General features: G+C 42.8%; 1 protein-coding gene across 1 annotated transcript; it reads right to left on the reverse strand.

Annotated features, from left to right (window-relative positions):
* Positions 1 to 12,713: 12,713 nt before the first annotated feature.
* Positions 12,714 to 16,028, reverse strand: LOC117058978 (vomeronasal type-2 receptor 26-like). Its single transcript, XM_033170409.1, has 4 exons — positions 15,810 to 16,028; positions 15,426 to 15,602; positions 13,716 to 13,842; positions 12,714 to 13,615 (listed from the first exon to the last, which is right to left on the reverse strand). Exons 1-4 carry the CDS (start codon positions 16,026 to 16,028, stop codon positions 12,714 to 12,716), a joined length of 1,425 nt encoding a protein of 474 aa, XP_033026300.1.
* Between the last annotated feature and the right edge of the window lie 4,999 nt (positions 16,029 to 21,027).

Below are 21,027 nucleotides of genomic sequence, written 5' to 3' on the forward strand. Positions count from 1 at the left end.
TTTAAAAATCTTTCACCACATATGTTCTAGCGCCCGTTAATTTAACGGGTTTAAAGCACTAGTAGTCAGTACAGAAGCAACATAACAGTAAAAACACAAACACATTTAAAAGGCTGTAGAATATTAATGAGTCTAGGACCTGGTTGAAGGGGAACATTGTGGCCTGGCGCCTAAGCTATATATAATGAAGTGCCCGGGGGGGGGCATTCCACAAATGGGGAGCCACTGCAGAAAAGACCCATTCTTCTAGACCTTACTTGGAAGAGGCAAACTAGGAAGGGCCTCAGATGATGAACACAGAAACCAAGGGTCAGCTTTATGGAGAAAGGCGGTCCTTATTGTGGTTCCAAGATGTACAAACCACATAAGCTTTCCAGCCTTTTCCATATCCTCCAACATTCCTCAGATTGAAATAGGAACATTCTATTCTACATCACTATCACTGCTTTAATGGAACAGGGACTGGTTTTGCCTGGAGTTTTTCCTCTCACTCATCCTCCACCATCCCACCCACATACCCCCCCCAAGAGCACTGTGAGCAGGAAGGAGGTGAGCATGTGATTAACCCTGGTACTGCCATCTGCATGCCAAAGAGAGGGGTTTTTTCATCCCACACTGCTACAAGAAGGCAAAAGGGAGCTAGAGCACACAAGTGACAGGAGGCTGTAGAGAATGGGTGTGTGCTTTTTGTTGGTTTCCAGACAACTACCTGAGGCTAGTGGAGGCTGGAATGGAGTAGGCACAGAACTTTGATTTTTAGCACAGGATGAATGACATTTATAATCTAAAATATCATCCCTTATACTGGGATCAGTATGAGAAATTATGCACCGAACTGGATGTAAGAACACAGCAATAACCTCTGAATACTGACAAAAAGCAAACTAATTGAAGTAAACACATCATTCCCCCTAATTGTTTTGGGAAAGGTTGCCTTGAAAGTGATCCCAGTTGCACAGGGGGTGTTGGTGTGGATGGAGCTGGGGCAAAAGAGGGCTGAACTTATCTGAGGCCGGGGGTGGGAGTCTTGTTAGAATAGTAATATCTTATTACTATTCTTAGAAATATCTTGTTAGATATTGTTATTAGGAATATCTTCTAATGTCCTGACTCATGTCCCTGCTCCTGGTTTGTACCGTCAGTTTCCCCCTACCGAAACAAATTGGAGCACTGCCTTGAGCAAGAAGAGGCTGTTTTTGCCAGACTTCCTCTCACTGTGTAATCTTGCACAGTAATACATAGCCGTGTCCTCTGGTTTCAGATTTTTCATTTGCAGATACAGCTTGGCTGATGGGTTGTCCCTGGAGACGGTGAAGCGCCCTCTCACAGAGTTGTCATAGTATATTTCTCCACTATCATAGCGTATCCATGCCACCCATTCCAGTCCCTTCCCAGGAGCCTGTCGCACCCAACTCATCCAGGAGATGCTGAAGGGGAAGCCAGAGGCTCGACAAGAGAGGCGGAGAGACTCTCCTGGTCTTTTGGTGTCGCCTCCTGACACCTCCAGTTGATACTGTGATTGAATACCTGTAAAGCAAGAGATATTTATAAACCTCTAATCTTATTGATTAATGTCAATGTGTGTCCTTGCATGCCGGAGGAAAATTAATACTAATATTGACCTCTGAAAACTGCCAGGAAACATACTAATTGAAGTAAAGGAATCATTCCTTTGGCTTGCTTTGGGAAAAGTTGCTTGGAATGGGATGTCAATCACACAGCGCTTGTGGTTCTGGATGGAGCTGGGGCTCAAAGAGTGTTATGACACAGTGGAACAGGAAGCTGCCCCTGCATTTACATACAGCTCAGGATAAAAAGAGCAAAACATTGACAACTTTGGTTCTGGTTTTGGTCATACTGATTTTTTTGCAGAGGTGGATTTCAGGCAGTGCAACTGGGTCTGCCGCACTGGGTGCTGAGCCTAGGGGGCGCTACAGGATGTGACAACCATGATATAGTGAATTGAGCAGAATGGAAGGTGAGAGGTTGAAGACACCAAACTTTGAGCTTACTCAGGGCACAACTGAAATTTGAAAGACCACAGTCTACCCCTCTTTCAATGTACAGTGGTACCCCGGGTTACAGACTTCTCGGGTTACAAAAACTTCAGGTTACAGAATCGGCTAACCTGGAAGTAGTACCTAAGGTTAAGAACTTTGCCCCAGGATGAGAACAGAAATCGCATGGCGGTGGCAGCGTGAGGCCCCATTAGCTAAAGTGGTACCTCAGGTCAAGAACGGTTTCAGGTTAAGAACGGACCTCTGGAACGAATTAAGTTCATAACCAGAGGTACCACTGTACTTGGGTCAGTCTGCTATATAGTCATGTTTAAATTGGAAGAAAAGCTGTGGTGTGACTCTTTACACACGACTTCTTTGCAGATCATTCAAAAAAAAAAGATATGTGTATATGTGCTTGGATCAATTTCTGCCTTATGCGCTCTCAATTGCTTGATGCAGTGGTTCACAATTAAAGGTCTGGAGACTTCTGTGGGTCCTCGGAATACACCTAGAAGGTCCGCAGGCCCATCCACTACCCCATCCTCAACTTTTTTTGCGGGGGGGGGCATTTCTACATGGTAATATCACAACTTTTATGGACTATTTTAGTACTGTGTGATTCTTCAATATATTGACCGAAATTGGTTTCGGAATCAAACTCTCATGCAGCCAGTGAAGTTGAGGCAGCTGAGGAAAAAATACTCAGCTTCACAGCTGTAACCACAAAACACCACACAAGGATTTATTTCAGACTTTATTTCAGTTGTGGTCAATGGCTTCTTGGTCTTTAAATCACTGCTGCCCCCTTGTGAGAAACAGAAAGAATTTTAGGAGAAGATTCTACACTTCACCCTACTAAGAGATGCTTCCGCCCTTTTGTACAGTTTCTCCTTTGGTTTATCTCACTGTGCTTCACGAGCACAGTAATACATAGCCGTGTCTGCAGCTGTCACAGATCTCAGCTCCAGGTCGTATGTATTTCTGGAGGCATCAGCAGTCAGGGTGATTCGGCCTTGGATTGATGGGTTGTAGTATAATCTCCATTTGAAGATAACCCAGTCTATCTGGCCCATCCATTCCAGTCCTTTTCCGGGAGCCTGTCGGACCCATTCCCAGTAATTATTCTCAACAGAATTCCCAGTGACAGTGCAGGTTAGTCTCAGGGACCCTCCAGGATTCACAATTCCTGGTCCAGATTCCACAAGCTGGACACTGCAGTGGACATCTAAGGACAGCAACAAGACTTTGATTACCATGTAATTTGTCCATCTTTAACATTTGATGTTTAATATGTTTATCTGGAAGATACTCACACAGTGGCACTGCTAACAAAGAAAGGAAAAGAAAGGGTGCCTTCATGATTTGCAGAGAGAAAATTCTCCCTCTGGATTGACAACTAATTTGGTCCAGCTGAGGATCTGAAGAGTTGGTGTGGGTGGAGCTATTTAAACAGAAATCTTTTTGGACAGGAATTTGCATCATCTTTGCATCTAGTGGCGGGAATCAGATAAAGAGAGATTATCTAAACTGAGAATATTCCCAAAGCACTGCTCTGAGCTTTGAACGAGGGGTGGTGTAGAAATTTGATATTATTATCATTATTATTTAGAAAATGAGAGTGACCCTGGTTTATTCTATCTATGCTCAAGTCTGAGCCCTCAGGCCTTATGTCCAAAAATGGAAATGCAACACGACGGAGTGAATTGAGAGGTGGTAATTATTGTGTTAGTTTACTTGGCTATAAGGCTATAGTGCAAATTTCCAGTGTTTTTCTTGGACTGAATTACCTGTTGCGTTATGCAACTGTGATTTTTTTTAAAAAAAACAACAACCAATATACCACCATGTGATGCTAAATTTCATTCATACCAATGATACAATAGTGGATAACATTGAACGTGCCTCCACCCTTTGTGCACGTATGTGCTTCTGTTCTCTCATAATTCATCTGTGAAAGTGCTCTGTGCCAGATTGGTGGTAGTGGGGGGGGGGGGTTACAGAGCAAACCTCCCACAACTTTCTCTGTTCACATATTGTAGATTTTTAAGATTCTCTGGTCCAATGGGGTTGCAAGCGGGGTTTCTTCTGGAAACAATTAATATGCAAATGAGTACTGAAGTTCTCCAATATTCTACTAGATTTCTAGAAGTGGATTTTGCATTCTGTGTAAGGTTAATAAAGCTCAGAAATTATCAGGAAAGGAAATGTTGGGGGGAAGGAATAAATTGATGTCTGAATGCAGCCTAGGCTTCTTCTGAGCACTCGGTTACAAAATCTAAGAATAATTATCAGATTTAAGGCCATATACTCTTATTAGAGTCAACATAATAAAATCAACCTAACTGAAACTCAAACTGTGCAAATCCTTTCTCCTAAATTCTTCATGTTATGTCTCTTATGGTCACAGCTGGATCAGTCCAGACAGCTGCAAAAGTGGTTTTTGCCTGGTTTCAGCATCGCTTCCTGTCGCTGTGCCTCTTGCACAGGAATACACAGCTGTGTCCTCAGGTTTCAGATTGTTTAATTGCAGACAAACTGTAGCTGAAGGGTTGTTTTTTGGAGATGACGAAGCGGCCTTTCAATGACTAAGCATAATATTGTAACACCACACAACATTATTGCAATCCATTCCAGTCCCTTCCCAAGAGCCTGTTGCACCCAATGGAAGTAAGAGCTGCCAAAGGTGAACCCAGAGGTTCGACAGGAGAGGCAGAGGGGGTCTCCAGGCTTTTTGACACCCCATCCAGACTCCACCAGCTGGACTTCTGATTGGACACCTGGAAGAAAATATATTTCTTTTATTATTTTATTCCTTATTACTTAATTTATTGCATTTATGTCCCACCATTTTCTTCAAGGAGCTCAAGATGGCCTATGGAGTGCAGCCCCTCATAATTTAATCCCCATATTAACCCTGTAAGGAAGGTTAGGATGAAAGGCAGGGACTGGCCCTAATCGCCCTGTACCAATTTGAACTCTGGTCTCAGGTCCCTGTCCAACCCTGTAACCCAGGCACCCCAAACTCAGCCCTCCAGATGTTTTGGGACTACAACTCCCATCACCCCTGACCACTGGTCTTGTTAGCTAGGGAGATGATGGGAGTTGTAGTCCCAAAATATCTGGAGGGCCGAGTTTGGGGGTGCCTGCTCTAACCGCTATGCCACACTACTAAAGAAACTGCTTCAGATTAATGATGGAATGTGCTACCTCTTTATCTGAACATACTTGAATTTCCCAAACCTGCTGAAAGCAAAACAAATTGAAGGCACTGTGGCATTTTCTACCCTTCTCCCCTGTGCTCCAAAATAACTGGAAAGTTGTCCAGCTGTTCTATCTCTGGATGTATCCAGGGCAGCGATAGTGTCTGACTAATTTAAATAGGAAGAGAAACACAGGCCTTTGTGCTTATATACAGTACTAATGACTTATGAGTGGGGATGGAGGGGGTATTATATTGTGTTTGCCCTTAAAGGAGAAGAAAACTAATTTGCACTTTCTGAAACAGTAAGAACTTAAGAAGAGATGGTTGTTTCAGGCCAATGACCCATGTAGACCTGCATCCTGTTATCTCAATGGCCGACCAGATGCCTGCAGAAAAGCTGCAAGCTGGACTTGAGCACCAAAGCACTCTCCCTCCAGCTGTTTCCAGCATGAACAGCCATCCTCCGTAATTTGAATTTCTCCTGATTTTGAAATGCAGCCAGTTCATGTGTACAAAAATGCACATAAAAGGGCAGAAGGCGCACGACGAGTGAAAGTAAAACGTCTGGATTTTCCCCAGACATAGCTGGAATACTACAGCAGGAAGCAGTGTCCAGGCGGGAATCACAAAAAAATTTGTTAAATTTCATTCACAACAGTGGATATCTTTGGATAGGTCACCACCCTTCTGTTCTGTTACGATTCACTCATGAAAATAGTGAGAAATAATGGTATGCCGGAATTGCATTTCTTCCCCAAAATTCACCACATGAGGTGATCTATGAACATGGTGGGAAAACAACAGTATAAATCTGCCACGATTTCTCGAGTTAACAGGGTTGCAAACAGATGTCTTATGGAAGCAATTAATACAGAAATGATTCTGCTTGATTCCCAGAAGTGGATTTTACATTGTGTGATAGGTTACAAATTTGAACTTATTAGGAAAGGAATTACTGGGGGAACTGATTTCTGAATAACAGTCTAGACCAGGCTTCCTCAGCTTCGGCCCTCCAGGTGTTTTTTGCCTACAACTCCCATGATCCCTAGCTAGCACGACCAGTGGTCAGGGATGCTGGGAATTGTAGTCTCAAAAAAATCTGGAGGGCCGAGCTTGAGGATGCCTGGTCTAGACTTCTCCTGAGCATTCCTATATTGTGGGAAGTGACGCATGGTCTTGGACTTAAGGCCACACACTCCCATTTGTCTCAACACAATTAATTGGAACTAGCTGAAAATGTTGGTAGACAACAAGCCATTTATATCCCTTCTCCAAACTTTTTGTTTCATCTATTGTTCTTGCAGCTGAATCATTCGAGGCAGCTGGCATATGAGGTTTTTGACTGGATTATGATTCACTTGTTCTCACTGCTGCACAGTAGTACACAGCTGTGTCCTCTGGTTTCAGGTTGTCCATTTGCAGATACAGCATTGCTGCAGGGTTGTCTCTGGAGATGGTGAAGCGGCCTTTCACAGAGTTGGCATAATATTGTTTGCTACCATCATACCAGATCACTGCAACCCATTCTAGTCCTTTCCCGGGGGCCTGTCTCACCCAGTGCATGCCAGCATCGCTGAAGGTGAACCCAGAGCCTCGACAAGAGAGGCGGAGGGAGTCTCCAGGTCTTTTGACATCCCCACCAGATTCCACCAGTTGGGCTTCGGATTGGACACCTGGAACAAAATGCATTCGTTTTTGAGGAAAGGAAAGAAAGAAATGCTATATATTTACTGTAGAATGTACCAGTCCTCTTTATTTGAAAATAAGAATTACCTCCCAAAACTGCTGAAAGGAAAACAAATGGAAACCAAAGTCTCATTTTTCCTCCCTTCTCTGTTGTGCTATGTGTAGAAATGACTGGAAGTGATGAAGCAATTATATCTCTGAGTGTAGCGGAGGAAAGGAAAGTGTTTGACTAATTTAAACAGGAAGCTGCCCCTGGATTTACATGCAGCTCAGGATAAAAGAGCAGCTCATTGCTTTGGCTAAACTATCTTTGTACTTAATCTAGTACAGATGACTTGTGAGATGACCAGTAATTATTCATCACATGTACCAAACTAGCAGTGACTTTTGATCTGAAAGTTTATTCATGCACTTCAATAGGAGTAAGGTTCGATGTTCTGCAGGAAATTCCAAAGTCCTGCAGAAATTTTCAAATGAAGATCATTTTTGCCACTATTTGGAGAGTGGGGCAAACATAGATTTTTATTCCTTCCATATTATTGCACAATTTTTAAAGAATGTGCCCCCACATTCTCATAAAAACCAGATCTTATGGGGCAAATAATTTCTCATATTCATTAAAAATGTATTCTATAATTTGCAGGTGAACTTTCCCCGTTTTTTTTTTATTTTTTATTTTTTTAATGCGAAGGGTCTCAACCAGGAAATGACGTATTTCAGCCAAGCCACTATAAAACATAGTTTGAACTGGGGGAATAAAAGAAGAAGAAGAAGAGAAGAAGAGTTTGGATTTGATGTCCTGCTTTTTCACTACCCGAAGGAGTCTCAAAGCAGCTCACATTCTCCTTTCCCTTCCTCCCCCACAACAAACACTCTGTGAGGTGAGTGGGGCTGAGAGACTTCAGAGAAGTGTGACTAGCCCAAGGGTCACCTAGCAGCTGCATGTGGAGGAGCGGAGACGCGAACCCGGTTCACCAGATTACGAGTCTACTGCTCTTTTACAGGTACCGCTCTTAACCACTACGCCACACTGGTGATGGGTCTCTTCACACATGATTTCCCTGTAGATGACACAGAAACAAGTCATGTATACTTATGCTTGCCCCAGTTCCTACTTGCCAAGCTCTCAATTTCTTAATTGCTTCCACCTTAGTCCCATCCTTATGCCCCTTGCAGTGTGGCATAGTGGTCAGAGTACTGCTGAAGTAAGACCTGTGATACCAGGGTAGTAGTCCTTACTCAGCCATGAAGTCAACTGAGTGACCTTTGCCAGTCACTGTATTTCAGCCTAACCTACCTCACAGGGAAGCTGCAAGGATGAAAAGGGGAGAGGAACAACCATGTACACCACCTTGAGCCACTGGAAGGAATTGTGGGATATAAATGTAACATATAAAAGCGATAAATAACGTATTAGCCCGTTTTGCAGATTCTCTTCCTTCCACCCTCCATAAGAGCTGCAGAGAAGGATCAGAAAATTCACCAGGAAGAATTAAGGATAATTTCAATGCCTTGTAAGCAATTCCATCAGTTTTAAGCAGTTTCTTGGGGTGGGGTAAAAAGGATCCTTTGACTTTTAATAGACAACTGCAAGAAACGTTCATGGAGAATCAGCCCTCCAATTCAACCAGTACAACATTAGTTTAGAAGCAAAGAGGAAATAATCATTCCTGCAGATGAAACCACAAAACATCATCCTGTGTTAACTCTCCCGACCCCGTGGCAAAATGCTGCTTTGTAATCTTTGAAGTTCGGCTGCCCCCTTGTGAGAAAAGTATGGAGAGCTTCCATACTTGGTTTTAGGGTGTTTCTATGTTATATATACTACTACTACTACTACTACTACTACTAATAATAATAATAATAATAATAATAATAATATATTTCTACCCCGCCCATCTGGCTGGGTTTCCCCAGCCACTCTGGGTGGCTTCCAACAGAATATAGTCTTTAAACATTAAAAGCTTCCCTAAACATTGGTTTTTTGTATTTGTTTATTCCCCACCTGCACTGATGACCACCATGTGCCCATATATAAATCACTGTCTGCCTCGCCTCCAAAATCTTGGTATGATCATTTCTATAGGAACAGAAGCAGCTGCCATAATACGGTACGGCAGCCATAGATTGCACTGACTTTTGGGATCCCATGCATTGTGCAGAGGAGGATGACCCGAAGGGTCTGACTGGCCACTGTGGGGAAAATAAGCCTCATTTAGATGGACTTTTAGGTCTGAGAAGACAATAACTCTTCTGATGTCTCTTTCTACTAACTCTTTTCTACAGTCTCCTTTCTACTAACTCCCTTCTCCTATAACATAAGCAAACTGGAGAGCTGGCATGGCCAAGGAGGGTTTTTGCCAGCCTTCAGATTCACTTCCTCTCACTGTGTCTTCTCTCGAACAGTAATACATAGCTGTGTCCTCTGGTTTCAGATTGCTCATTTGCAGAAACAGCCTGTTGGAAGGGTTATCCCTGGAGATGGTGAAGCGCCCTTTCACTGAGTCTGCATAATATTGTTGGCTTCCTGCCCCACTGCTTATCCTTGCAACCCATTCCAGTCCCTTCCCAGGAGCCTGCCGGAACCAGTTCATCCAGTAGCTGATGAAGGTAAAACCAGAGGCTTGACAGGAGAGGCGGAGGGACTCTCCAGGTCTTTTTATGCCCCCGCCAGATTCCTCCAGTCGAACCTCTGATTGGATACCTGTAAAGAAAGAGATATCATAAAGCTCTCTGGACATTAATGAGTAGACTTCAAATGTTTTCTTGCATGGGGAAGGGGAGGAAAAAAAATAACAATGACCTCTGAAAACTGCCAAAACGCAAACTAATTGAAGTAAAGGGATCATTCTTTTAGTTGCTTTGGGAAAGGTTGTCTGGAAAGTGATGCCAATCACCCGGGGGTTGCAACTGTGGATGGAGTTGGGGCATGGGGACTGCTTTAAACAGGAAGCTGTCCCTGCATTTACATATCGCTCAGGGTATAAAGAGTAACCCAGTCCTTTGGCGACTGTTATTCTTTGTGTACACACAGAAGACACAACTTAAGAAATAATGATCCATATTTATGGGGAGGAATGTGGCTGAAAGAATAGAGTCATAGTATGAGGCAGGAAGGCAGATTCAGATCAGAAGTTCAGTAAAATATAGATGCTCGAAGCACTCCTCGTAGAATCTCTTGTCTTTGAAATTTTAAATAAAGGGGTAGAAGGATAAACATTAAGTAGAGTTAAAGTTTAAAAGTCCCACTATGGGACATAAAATTGGAAAAGGGTTGGATGGGATAGCTCAGTTGGTAGAGCATGAGACTCTTAATCTCAGGGTCCTAGAGCCCCACGTTGGCTGAAAGATTCCTGCATTGCAGGTCAGTTGGACTAGATGATCCTCATGGTCCCTTCCAAGGCTATAATTCTATGATTCTATGACATTGGGCTCCCGCTCCCCCAATCCTTATTCCCTTCCTTATCAAAGCAAGAGGAAGATTCTTTCTGTAATATGCGAAACATCAAGTATGAAATATATGTCCATGAAGAATATCTAATAAATACAAAGTGATGTACAGAAATTCAGTAGTTTAATTTAGAAGGTCTCCAGCAATGGAACTAATAAGGGCTTGTGAGGTGCCCATTCATACATTACTTTCACTGTTTTATGTTAGTAACAAAAGCATGTCTGTGCCCTTTGTGGAATGGTCATGTGTCCTGCTTTATAGTTCTCTATGCCAGCTCAAAGTTAAGAATTGCAAGGAAGCCAAGCAGAAAGGGCCTTGAAGATTTCTACAAAGTGGTGGCTGGACAACCAACTGAGTTGGCACACAGGCTACATGGTCACCGCCTTCCTCACCATGGTGAGAGGTATTGCAGTTCTATTAAACTTATAGAAATGCTTTCGGGTTGAGCATCTAAACACACAGATCAGCATAGACAATTTTTATGAAAAATTGTTGTTTATTATTATTTCTTTGGGTAAATTGCTTCCTCTATAAAATATGAAATTTTGTTGGAATTGGGGAAATGAAAGTGATGGGTGTCTCTTCAAATACTGTAAATGATACATAAACAAGACATGTTTAGATGTGCTTGGTCCAGTTGCCATTTCCTTAATGCATATAACTTTCACATTAGTCCCTGTCCATGACAGTAGCATTGCGTGTGTTGAGTTGTAGCAAGGTGGGTGATGTGTTGATGATGCACTGATGAATCCAATCCTCTGTTCTCATTGAAATGCTAATAAGACAGCCTTACTAGAAAAATTAACCAATAAGCTGAAACTGACACGGGGACAAATAGAAGAAGATGCCTTCTTGCTGGTATGGTTCCCCTTTATCACACACACAGCCCAACAAGACAATGACAAAAAAATCCACCAACAGCATACAAATCAATATGGCTAACCTGATCCAAAACACCCAACTACCGCACTCACACATGAAAACAAAGACCACCACAGCAAACCACAAATGAACAACCACACCCTAGGCCAACCCCAACCTCTCTCACCACCAAAGGAACACAAGCGAACAGCAGAGAACCTGCAAAAGCAATGCTGACATCAAACCCAACATATATTAAGTAAAACAGAAACATCTTCACTCGACCCCACCCCCATCCATCTTCCTCCCCCCCGTCCAATTCTTTCCCCCCTTTCTTCCCAATGTCTCAACAAATGAAACTGATTTGTAAAAATGTTACATGGCAAAAAATACGAGAGAGAGACATTGCACATACTTTTGTAAATAAAGAAAATCTTTAATACAAATACATTTTTAAAAAGGAAATGCTAATAGACAACCAGTCTCCATTACAATTGAAAACATTAGTTTTCAAGCAAACTGGAAATGATGATTCCCACAGTTAAAACCACAAAACACTAACCCAATCTGTTCCAAGTGGTAGCAAGATTTCAGAGGTTCCAGGTGCTTACCAAAGGTTGTGTTTCAACTGTGAATTCCACTGTGAATTCAGGGCACAGAGCATTTTAAGCACAGAACAATGAACCTCTGTGGACACAGCTTCTTTTCAAAGTAGACTTTTTCTGAGATAGCTAAAGGAGCCATCTGATGGGGGGTGGCTAAGGAAAAATCATATGAATGCTTTCTAGAGAAATTTAAAGATATTGAGAGGTGAAGATAAACGTGGGCTTTTGTGGGTGGGAGAGATATGGGCCCAGCAGGATTGAAGTCTCTTGCAGCAGTTGATGTCTAAGCAGTTTAAACCGTACTATCTGCTAGGTTTTTAAATAAAAGCCAGCAACTCACATCTGCATCCAAAGAAAGAAGGACTGAACACCTAATACAGCAGCTGATAACTGGGGGTTCAATTATGTTTCTCCCTGCTGGAGAAGGAAGTAGGACTGAGCTCCCCAAACATCAGCTGCTGTGCATGGAGTTCAATTCTACTTTCAGAAGCCATGTCTTAACCTGCCCCTACCTTGACTTCATATACATATGAAGTCAGGTGAATGTTGAAGAAGAGGAGGAGGAGGAGGAGGAGTTTGGATTTGATATCCCACTTTATCACTACCCGAAGGGGTCTCAAAGCGGCTAGCATTCTCCTTTCCCTTCCTCCCCCACAACAAACACTCTGTGAGGTGAGTGGGGCTGAGAGACTTCAGAGAAGTGTGACTAGCCTAAGGTCACCCAGCAGCTGCATGTGGAGGAGTGGAGACACGAACCCGGTTCAACAGATTACGAGTCTACCTCTCTTAACCACTACACCACACTGGGAGACTGAAGGTTTCTGGCCCCTGTTCTTCTAACTGATCTGCACCTGAAATACATGCTCATCAAGCAAAGCAGTATAATTGGAGAAGAGAGGACAAATTCCTCAATGCTGTCTCCTTATTATCTGCTCCCTGCTGTTCAGTTCAGGCCTCAGCACAATGATGTAGCACTTAGGGAAAAAGATGCATCCTAGTAGCACAGCACTGGAGGCCAAGATGGAGAAGATCTCCACAGCCACCATGCCTTTCCCTCTGGTGCTCAGGTAAGTTGGAACAAAGGACAACCAAACACTGCAAAATGCCACCATGCTGAAGGTAATGAATTTTGCTTCATTAAAACTGTCAGGTAACTTGCGAGCAAGGTATGCCACAATGAAGCTGCTAATGGCCAGAAGACCCATGTAGCCCAGGACACAATAGAACATGGTGACGGACCCTTCATTACACAGTACAATGATTTCTTCATTTACTGAATTCATGTCTGAATCAGGGAATGGCGGAAAGGTTGAGAGCCACACCGTGCAAAAACACATTTGAAGAAGTGAACCAGAAACAGCAATTGAATATGAAATTTTCCCTCCCACCCATTTCTTCACTCTTGATCCTGGTTGTTTGGCCATGAATGCTACATAGACAATGATGGTTTTGGCTAACACACAAGAAACAGCAACTGAGAAGATGATGCTGAAAGCTGGTTGTCGAAGAAGGCAGGTCACTTTCCCAGGTTGGCCGAGGAATAGCAAAGAGGAAAGGAAGCAGAGCAGGAGGGAAACCAGGAGGATGTAGCTGAGCTCCCGGTTGTTGGCTTTCACTATGGGGGTATCTTTGTGTTTAAGGAATGTAGCAAACACCAAGGTTGTGATGAATGAAAAAGAAGCCGCAGCTGAAGCTAAGCCTTTGCCTAAAGGTTCTTCATAAGACAGAAACTGTATAATTTTGGGGATGCATTGCTTTCTATTCTTGCTTGGATACTGATCTTCTGGGCATTTGAAACAGTCTTCCATATCTGAAAAATGTGTTGGGGTGGGAGAGTTCCAACTTAGTGACAATTCATTGAATATATCAAATTATTTTTACGCCTTTTATGGCAAGATGACATGACATACCAGTTTGGTTTGAAATCTTCCCCTCCGGACATGGGGCACAATCATAGCAGCAAAACTTCTCACCCTCCTTCCTTTTCTTCTGATGACCAAGATCGCAGTATGCATTACACAAAGAAATGGGAACCACCTATCCATATACATATTTGATTGTTTTTAGAATTAGTGATATTGGGGGGGGGTATCTTTCTTGCTTGCTGATGTAGCCCACCCCCAAACCATATATCATAGCAATGAAGACAGCCTTGCAGCATGTTCAGACCACCAGGGTCATCTAGTCCAACCCCCTGCAATCTCAACTAAAGAATCCATGACAGATGGCCATCCGATTTTTGCTGAAGTGATATGATGGTGTGAATTTCATTGCTGAGATACTGCACTGCAAGAGGAATGAAACAGGACAAAGGAGGCAGACAGGCAAGACAGCTCACTAAGATTATGTTGTCATGTAGACACGATCTTCGTGTAATGGTGTGTGGCAAACAGAACATTTGCTATGATTTACATTGGTAGATCATGACATCCATGAAGTTGGCATAATGTGATGTACAAAGAGACCCCCTGTATGAAATGTATTGATACTGGCATTAGTCTTAATGTTAAATGGAGCCCAGAAGTCATGACAGCATAAAACCCACCCACCATCTGCCATTAGCCCTTTCACCATGCTGGTCTTTGAGATAGGGTTACCAGACCTCCCTAGTTTCTGGGGACAGTCCCCGGATTTGCAAATCTGTCCTCAGACAAATTCCGTCCCTAGAATGTCCCCAGATTTGCACATCTGTCCCCGGGAAATGTGGCAGCGGCAGCCTCAACAGCCCGGAGCCAACCTGGTAGCACAGTTGGCTCTGGCTGGCTTCAGGAGCTGCTCGCTGCCACTGCCACTGCCGAAGGGGAACCAGGGAACCGGGGATGTCCGGCAGTACAGATCTCCTGCCCCCTTCCACCTTTGTTTTGACAGATCGGGGGAGGCTCAGGTGGGCAGCCATTGCCCAGGAGGGGCACAAGGCATGTGGTTTCTCTGCTGGGCAAAGTGCAAAGCCGTTCTTTCGCCCCATGTGAAACATAAATGCAGAGTTTTTCAAAAACTGGGCAATGGCTGCCCACCCACGACTCCTGAGCCTCCCCCGATCAGTCAAAACAAAGGGGGAAGGGGGCAGGAGATCAGGGAAGGCTCGGGAATCATGGGTGGGCAGTTGCCCGGTTTTTTTTAAAAAAAACTCTGCATTTATGTTTCACAGGGTGTGAAAGAAGCACTTTGCACCTGTATACAATATGCATGTGTCCTTTGGTCCAGGGTCTTTTGCCTCACCATCCCTACTACTGACTCCCTTTTGCTAGTCAGCTTCAAAAATAAAAAATAAAAAAATGTCCCCAGATTCATTGAAAAAAATCTGGTAACCATACTTTGAGAAGGAGGTGAAAGAGCACCAGCAGGGGCCTAGAGCCCTTCCACCTCCTTCCCAAACTGGGCAAATTCTTAATGGCAGGAACCATTTGTGCTGCTCTGAAAAGACCTGTGGTTTCTGAATGTGAAAGGAATCGTTGAATTCGTTGTAAAGTTTCAGGTGCTGTTGTAAGACCAGTTTATGGAGAAAAAAATTACTCATTCCTTCATAGTTCAACACAGTGGGCTTTCTAAAACAGACCCAGAATAAATACCTCATTAAAATATCTGTGCCATACAATTATATCCTCCCTAATGGTGAATACGTTCCCTTTAGGAGCATAGGTATCAACACTTCCAATTTTTATTCTCTGAAAGGAATTGTTGGGAAAGGTGATCAAATTCATGATGTCAAATCCACCATTCATTTCCCATTGATCACTAAAGGACATAGTTTCTCCAGCTGAGTTGTTAAATGAGATGCCTTGAAGAAACTGGTGGAGCTATTTCAAAAATAAAAGGAAGGAAATCAAAACAGAATAACAGCATGCTGAAGTTGCGTTCATAGAAAGGAAATGTATGCACAATTTTTGTAACGTGAAGATGTATAATATTGTAATCATTTATCCAAGCAGTACAAAAAATTATGTATTCTCGCCCTGTATGAATATGTACATTGAAATATGAAGAATTTGTTGAGGAGACATTACCTGCCAAGGCTGCGGAGACTGAAGTTCGACACTGTTACCAACTACTTTTGATTTATGTTTGGATCTAGCAAAGTCCATGGCATGCAAAGCATGAGCCAAAGCATAAACAGAATTATAGATACTGTAGCTGTGTCCAGACATGTGCATTTCAAAAAGACCTGCTGGGAGACTTTCCAGCCTCTCTTCTCCAGTACATGTGTCATCATCCATCACAGGCATACCTGGATCTGGAAATGAACAATCAAATGCTTGCTCCCAGAAATTTTTGATGAAACCATCTCTTTCCGTCCTGTAAGGTTTTATATTCTGAAGAAATTTTATAAAACCTGGAACCTCTTTTGTGTGAATAGAAAATAAAATAGCCCCATGGAACATCTGAAAATCCCATCCTCTTGAAGCACCGGTTAATATAAACTCTGTCTGGGTTGTCACAATCCACACCTTTCCAAATAATGTGTTTTTCATATTTTCTGAATCTTGTGAACGCATAAAAGTTCTCAGTCGTAAAATTGTTAAAGATTCTCCATACATGATAATTGTACCAGCTTTATGATCTTGGAAGGATAAATTAATCGTACTTTTATGATAAAATTGATTTATGAAATCCTCCATGTGAGCTTGTTTTGGGATTCTTTTGGTGAAGGCTGAACAGATTCCATGTCTGGAGAACAATGGCTCCAGTATTCTGAGGAATTGCTCTCCACTGTTTCCATCTGAAACAAAGAGCCCAACCCAGGTCCACCTAAAATGCTGAAGTAACCATATAATCCCCATATACTGAAGGCTTTCGTTTGGGACCATGCGGTAAAAGGGAGGAACTTCCACTATTTTGGTCTCATCTATGGTAAATGAGCCATATGTAAGCTGTAAGAAAACACAGATACTGCAGAGGTAAGTTAGGAGTAGTCTAAATATTTCAAGAGGCTCTTATTAGGAAATTCTGCATGACAAAATATACTTTTTGAACTTTCTCAGGTTATGGAAATTTCGATTATATCTGCAAATGCAAATAAAATCTATATCACTAATTATTTCTTCTGAAACATAACATTATTTCAAAAATATATTCAGAAAAAATATCATATTACCACCAATACTCATGCATATACCCTACCTGTGGTATCTTATATAGACCCAAGATGCCCATCAAATGAAATGTGGTGTCAGAGACCAGTCCTCCAATGATGGCTTGTAGGTTTTTTTCTGTGGCACATTTGAAGTTAGGCAGAAACCTATGTGACTTGAAGATCAGATCCAGTGTGCTGCGAAAGGTCATCCTTGCATCATAATAGGTGTCAGAGATGTGGAAACCAAGTGTCACGTTAGGTAGTAATTTGGGATTCTTGTTGATTTCATTTACGGCAAACACCAAGGCTAGTACATGCTGGTAGAACTTGGTAACAACACTGTCAGTAATATTACTCTCATTAATTCAGAAGATGAGTCTAAAAACCTAGTCATATCTGTGCGTAACTGAGTTGAGTTTATTTACAGCAAAAGCCAAGGGAAATACCTGTTGCCACAACTTTGTTAGCACCCTAAAAATAAGAAAATTTCCTCTAATTCCAATGATGTATCTACAATGCATGAAGTTGTTCTGCTATAATCCCACTTATCTACATGAGCACTTGAGTCTCACAGGAATGGGAATATATTTTACATCTTCTCCTGATTCCCCATAGCCAACTTCCACCATTCTTGCCAGCCAAACCTTTATCTATACTTTGTTATTTATAACAGATGGGGTTTTTAAAATAAAATAAAATAAAATAAAAATCTGTAATGCATAGTGCCTTGTCATCTCCTGAGAAAATTATATCAAGATATTTAAGGAACACATAGAGGTTACTTCTTTGAATGTTATATAACTACCCAGAAGTAAATATTTACAGCACCCATATTTACTCTAAATTTACAAAATTCATGCAATTTAAAAGCTTCAGATAAGAGGATCCTTACTGTGGAATGTCAAAGAGGTTCTGAGAAGGATGTTCCTTGAACAAAACTTCATGGAAAAAGTAAATGATCTGAGAAGTAATCTGACCAATGAGGAGACCCCCTGGCTGGTACCATTCATGTGGTATAGGTAGGGGATGACTTGTGAGACATTTCATGGGACCTACTTTGGACACAATGGAAGGCAAAAGAAGAAGAAACAATGTTTTTCCTAACATGCCTTCCTCAAAGCTTCTTTCTACATATAAACTGCCCTGCACCTATTTCCTTACATAGAGCTTATAAAAGGCAATAGGAAAAGAGTGTCAGAGATGGCCCCGCCTGCTTCTTGCATTTAATACCTACTTTCCATGGCACAGGTGTTCATTTGTAATCACTTTCAGACAGTTTTCTCCTACCCTTTTGAAAGTCTCTGGAGCTTTGACAAATGAGCAAATGATGGTGTTGTGGATAATTGCATGTATATGAAGGGAAATTAACATTTTATATCCCTTTCTTTGCATCGAGCGGAACTAAGAAATCAAAGAATGTAGGGAAAGGCACAACAACAGTATGTGTTGAGGATGTCTCTAGTGTTTGAAGCAAAACACCGCAACATCTTTTTGTCTTGGGTCTTCCTGGGTGTGTTTACAATGTTTATTGCTTCCACGTTAGACTATGTCTTTACACCATTTCGAGTGTGGTGAGCTTAAAATGGGTTCGGTGATGCCCTGGGAGGTCAGGGCTATGGTCTCTACTCAGACATGAACCCCGTCAGTGACCTTCATCCAGTCATCCTCATCATCATTCCATCGTCATCATTTTACAGTGGTACCTCTGGTTACGTACTTAATTCGTTCCGGAGGTCCGTTCTTAACCTGAAACTGTTCTTAACCTGAAGCACCACTTTAGCTAATGGGGCCTCCCGCTGCCACTGCGCCGCCACAGCACGATTTCTGTTCTTATCCTGAAGCAAAGTTCTTAACCTGAAGTGTTATTTCTGGGTTAGCGGAGTCTGTAACCTGAAGCATATGTAACCCGAAGCATATGTAACCTGAAGCATATGTAACCTGAAGCATATGTAACCCGAGGTACCGCTGTATTTGTATGCCGCCTTTCCACAGTTGAAACAATGCTCAAGGCGACATACAATATGAAAAGATTTACATAATTACAAACATAGCAAAGTAGTAATAAATTTTTTTTAAAAACACACACGAAAAACTACATAACCAAACTGAACAATTTCCACATAAAAATAAAGATACAAAAATTTATATCAATAACAGCAAAAACTCCTGACAAAACTTTCCCTAAGAAGAAGAAGAGTTTGGATTTGATATCCCGCTTTTTACTACCCGAAGGAGTCTCAAAGCGGCTAACATTCTCCTTTCCCTTCCTCCCCCACAACAAACACTCTGTGAGGTGAGTGGGGCTGAGAGACTTCAGAGAAGTGTGACTAGCCCAAGGTCACCCAGTAGCTGCATGTGGAGGAGCGGGGACACGAACCCGGTTCCCCAGATTATGAGTCTACCACTCTTAACCACTACACCAAACTGGCTCTAAAATACGCCAGTCCTTGCTGGGCAGCAGCAGCAGCAGCAGCAATAGTACTTCTTATTAAGCCGGTCAGGTCCTGCCCTAGGCCTAGTGGGAAGAGGCAGAAACGGGGCCCGCATCCACTTCTATCCTTAATTTCATGCTTCATTAATATGTTAGTCATTATATTTCATGTGAAGACAGAAATGCCACTATCACCTCTTTCTAGAGAATATTGCCTTTACTGTTCCATAGCCTAAATCGTCTAAATGCATCATCATTTTTGGCATGGATTTCAGCAATAAGCACATCTTGTATACAATATCAACTATTGTCCGCAATTTGCAAGCAATATTTCCTTTCTTAATTTAAAAGGATTCTGTTTGGAGAACTGCAACGAAATCTTTGAAAATTTCAGATAACAGCTGTATTTTATTTCTCGGTGTTTAGTAAAGTTTGAATTAGATTGGCACACCCAAATGCAACGACAAAAACCATTTCTCTCTGACTTCCGGCGGCGACGCAATCGCCGGGTGGTCGAGGGCTGCTTCGGGTCCGAAGCGCCCTGTCCATCCCGGGGGTTAGGAGCCCCGCTACCGCAAAGCGGGGCTCCGGTTGGGGTGCGGGAAGAGCGTCCCGCACCCTGGGCTCCCCGGCAGCGCCCGCGGAGGCTCCGAACCCTTCCCTCGCTCCCCCTGTAAGGGGGGAGTGGGGGTGAAGGGACAACGGAGCCGGGCTTCGGGGACATGCCCCAACCGGGATGCAAATGCGGCGACAAAGCCCGCGGTGAGCGTCTAAGTTCTACCTTTGAAGAATGGAGCTAAAGGAACCCGGTGGTCGTGAGTAAAGAATCTGATTAGAAATCGTGCTTTTGGAACGATCCGGGGGGAAGGAGAAAGGCAGCCTGCCTCCCTCCCTTCGAGCTTAAGAATCTAACCAATTTGAGTGATTACTGCTACAGAACTGGCTACAATGTATTTAAAATTGACACATGAGACTGGCAAACTCTTTTTTCGGGAAGCTAACTAGAGGAAAATATCTCCATTTAAAGTTGCGGTATTTGCGCTCCAGCTCAGGAAAATGGCGACGAACAAAGAGGGGAGTAGAAATATAACACCCACTTCCTCCTCCTCTGCCAGTATGCTGGGTTTCGTCCTTGAACTGGTATTGAACTCTGGACTAACGGATGAACAGAGACTCACTGCCTTGAAGGTGGAACTGCTTTGTAGAAAAGTCAAAGTCTTGTGTGGGGGTCTGAAATGGAACCAACTGCCCACAGAGGAGGCTTTTAAAACTTTTGAAACTTTGGAAGAAAGCCTTGCCAAGGAGCTGAGAGGGTGGATGGAAAGATGGAGAGAAATGAGTGAGCTACTTCGGAGAAGAAATTCGCTTTTTGGGGGTGGCAGCCCCAAGGCGACGTCAGGATTTCTTATATCCAGTCCCCGAGGTGTGAGCTCGGGGGCCAGGGACAGAGAATTAAGGTATTTACAAGAAGAAAAGGAATGTTACAAAGAACCGAAGAAGCTGAGAGATGATGAGATGGACACCTCTGAACTCGTGGCAAGGAGAGGTTTGGACTGTGCCTGGATCTGTGGACGTTTGGAGAGGGAAGCTACATGGAAGTTCAGTGCTGATGTCACCAGGAGAAGAATAATGGACAGAGGGGGTGTGGGGTGAAGCATTAAGTAAAACTGAAAGTAGCCTGATATGGTAAATTGAAATCGGAGGGTGAATACTGTCAACA

The sequence above is a fragment of the Lacerta agilis genome, chromosome 14 (assembly GCF_009819535.1).
Source record: "Lacerta agilis isolate rLacAgi1 chromosome 14, rLacAgi1.pri, whole genome shotgun sequence".
Classification (NCBI taxonomy): Eukaryota; Metazoa; Chordata; class Lepidosauria; order Squamata; family Lacertidae; genus Lacerta; species Lacerta agilis.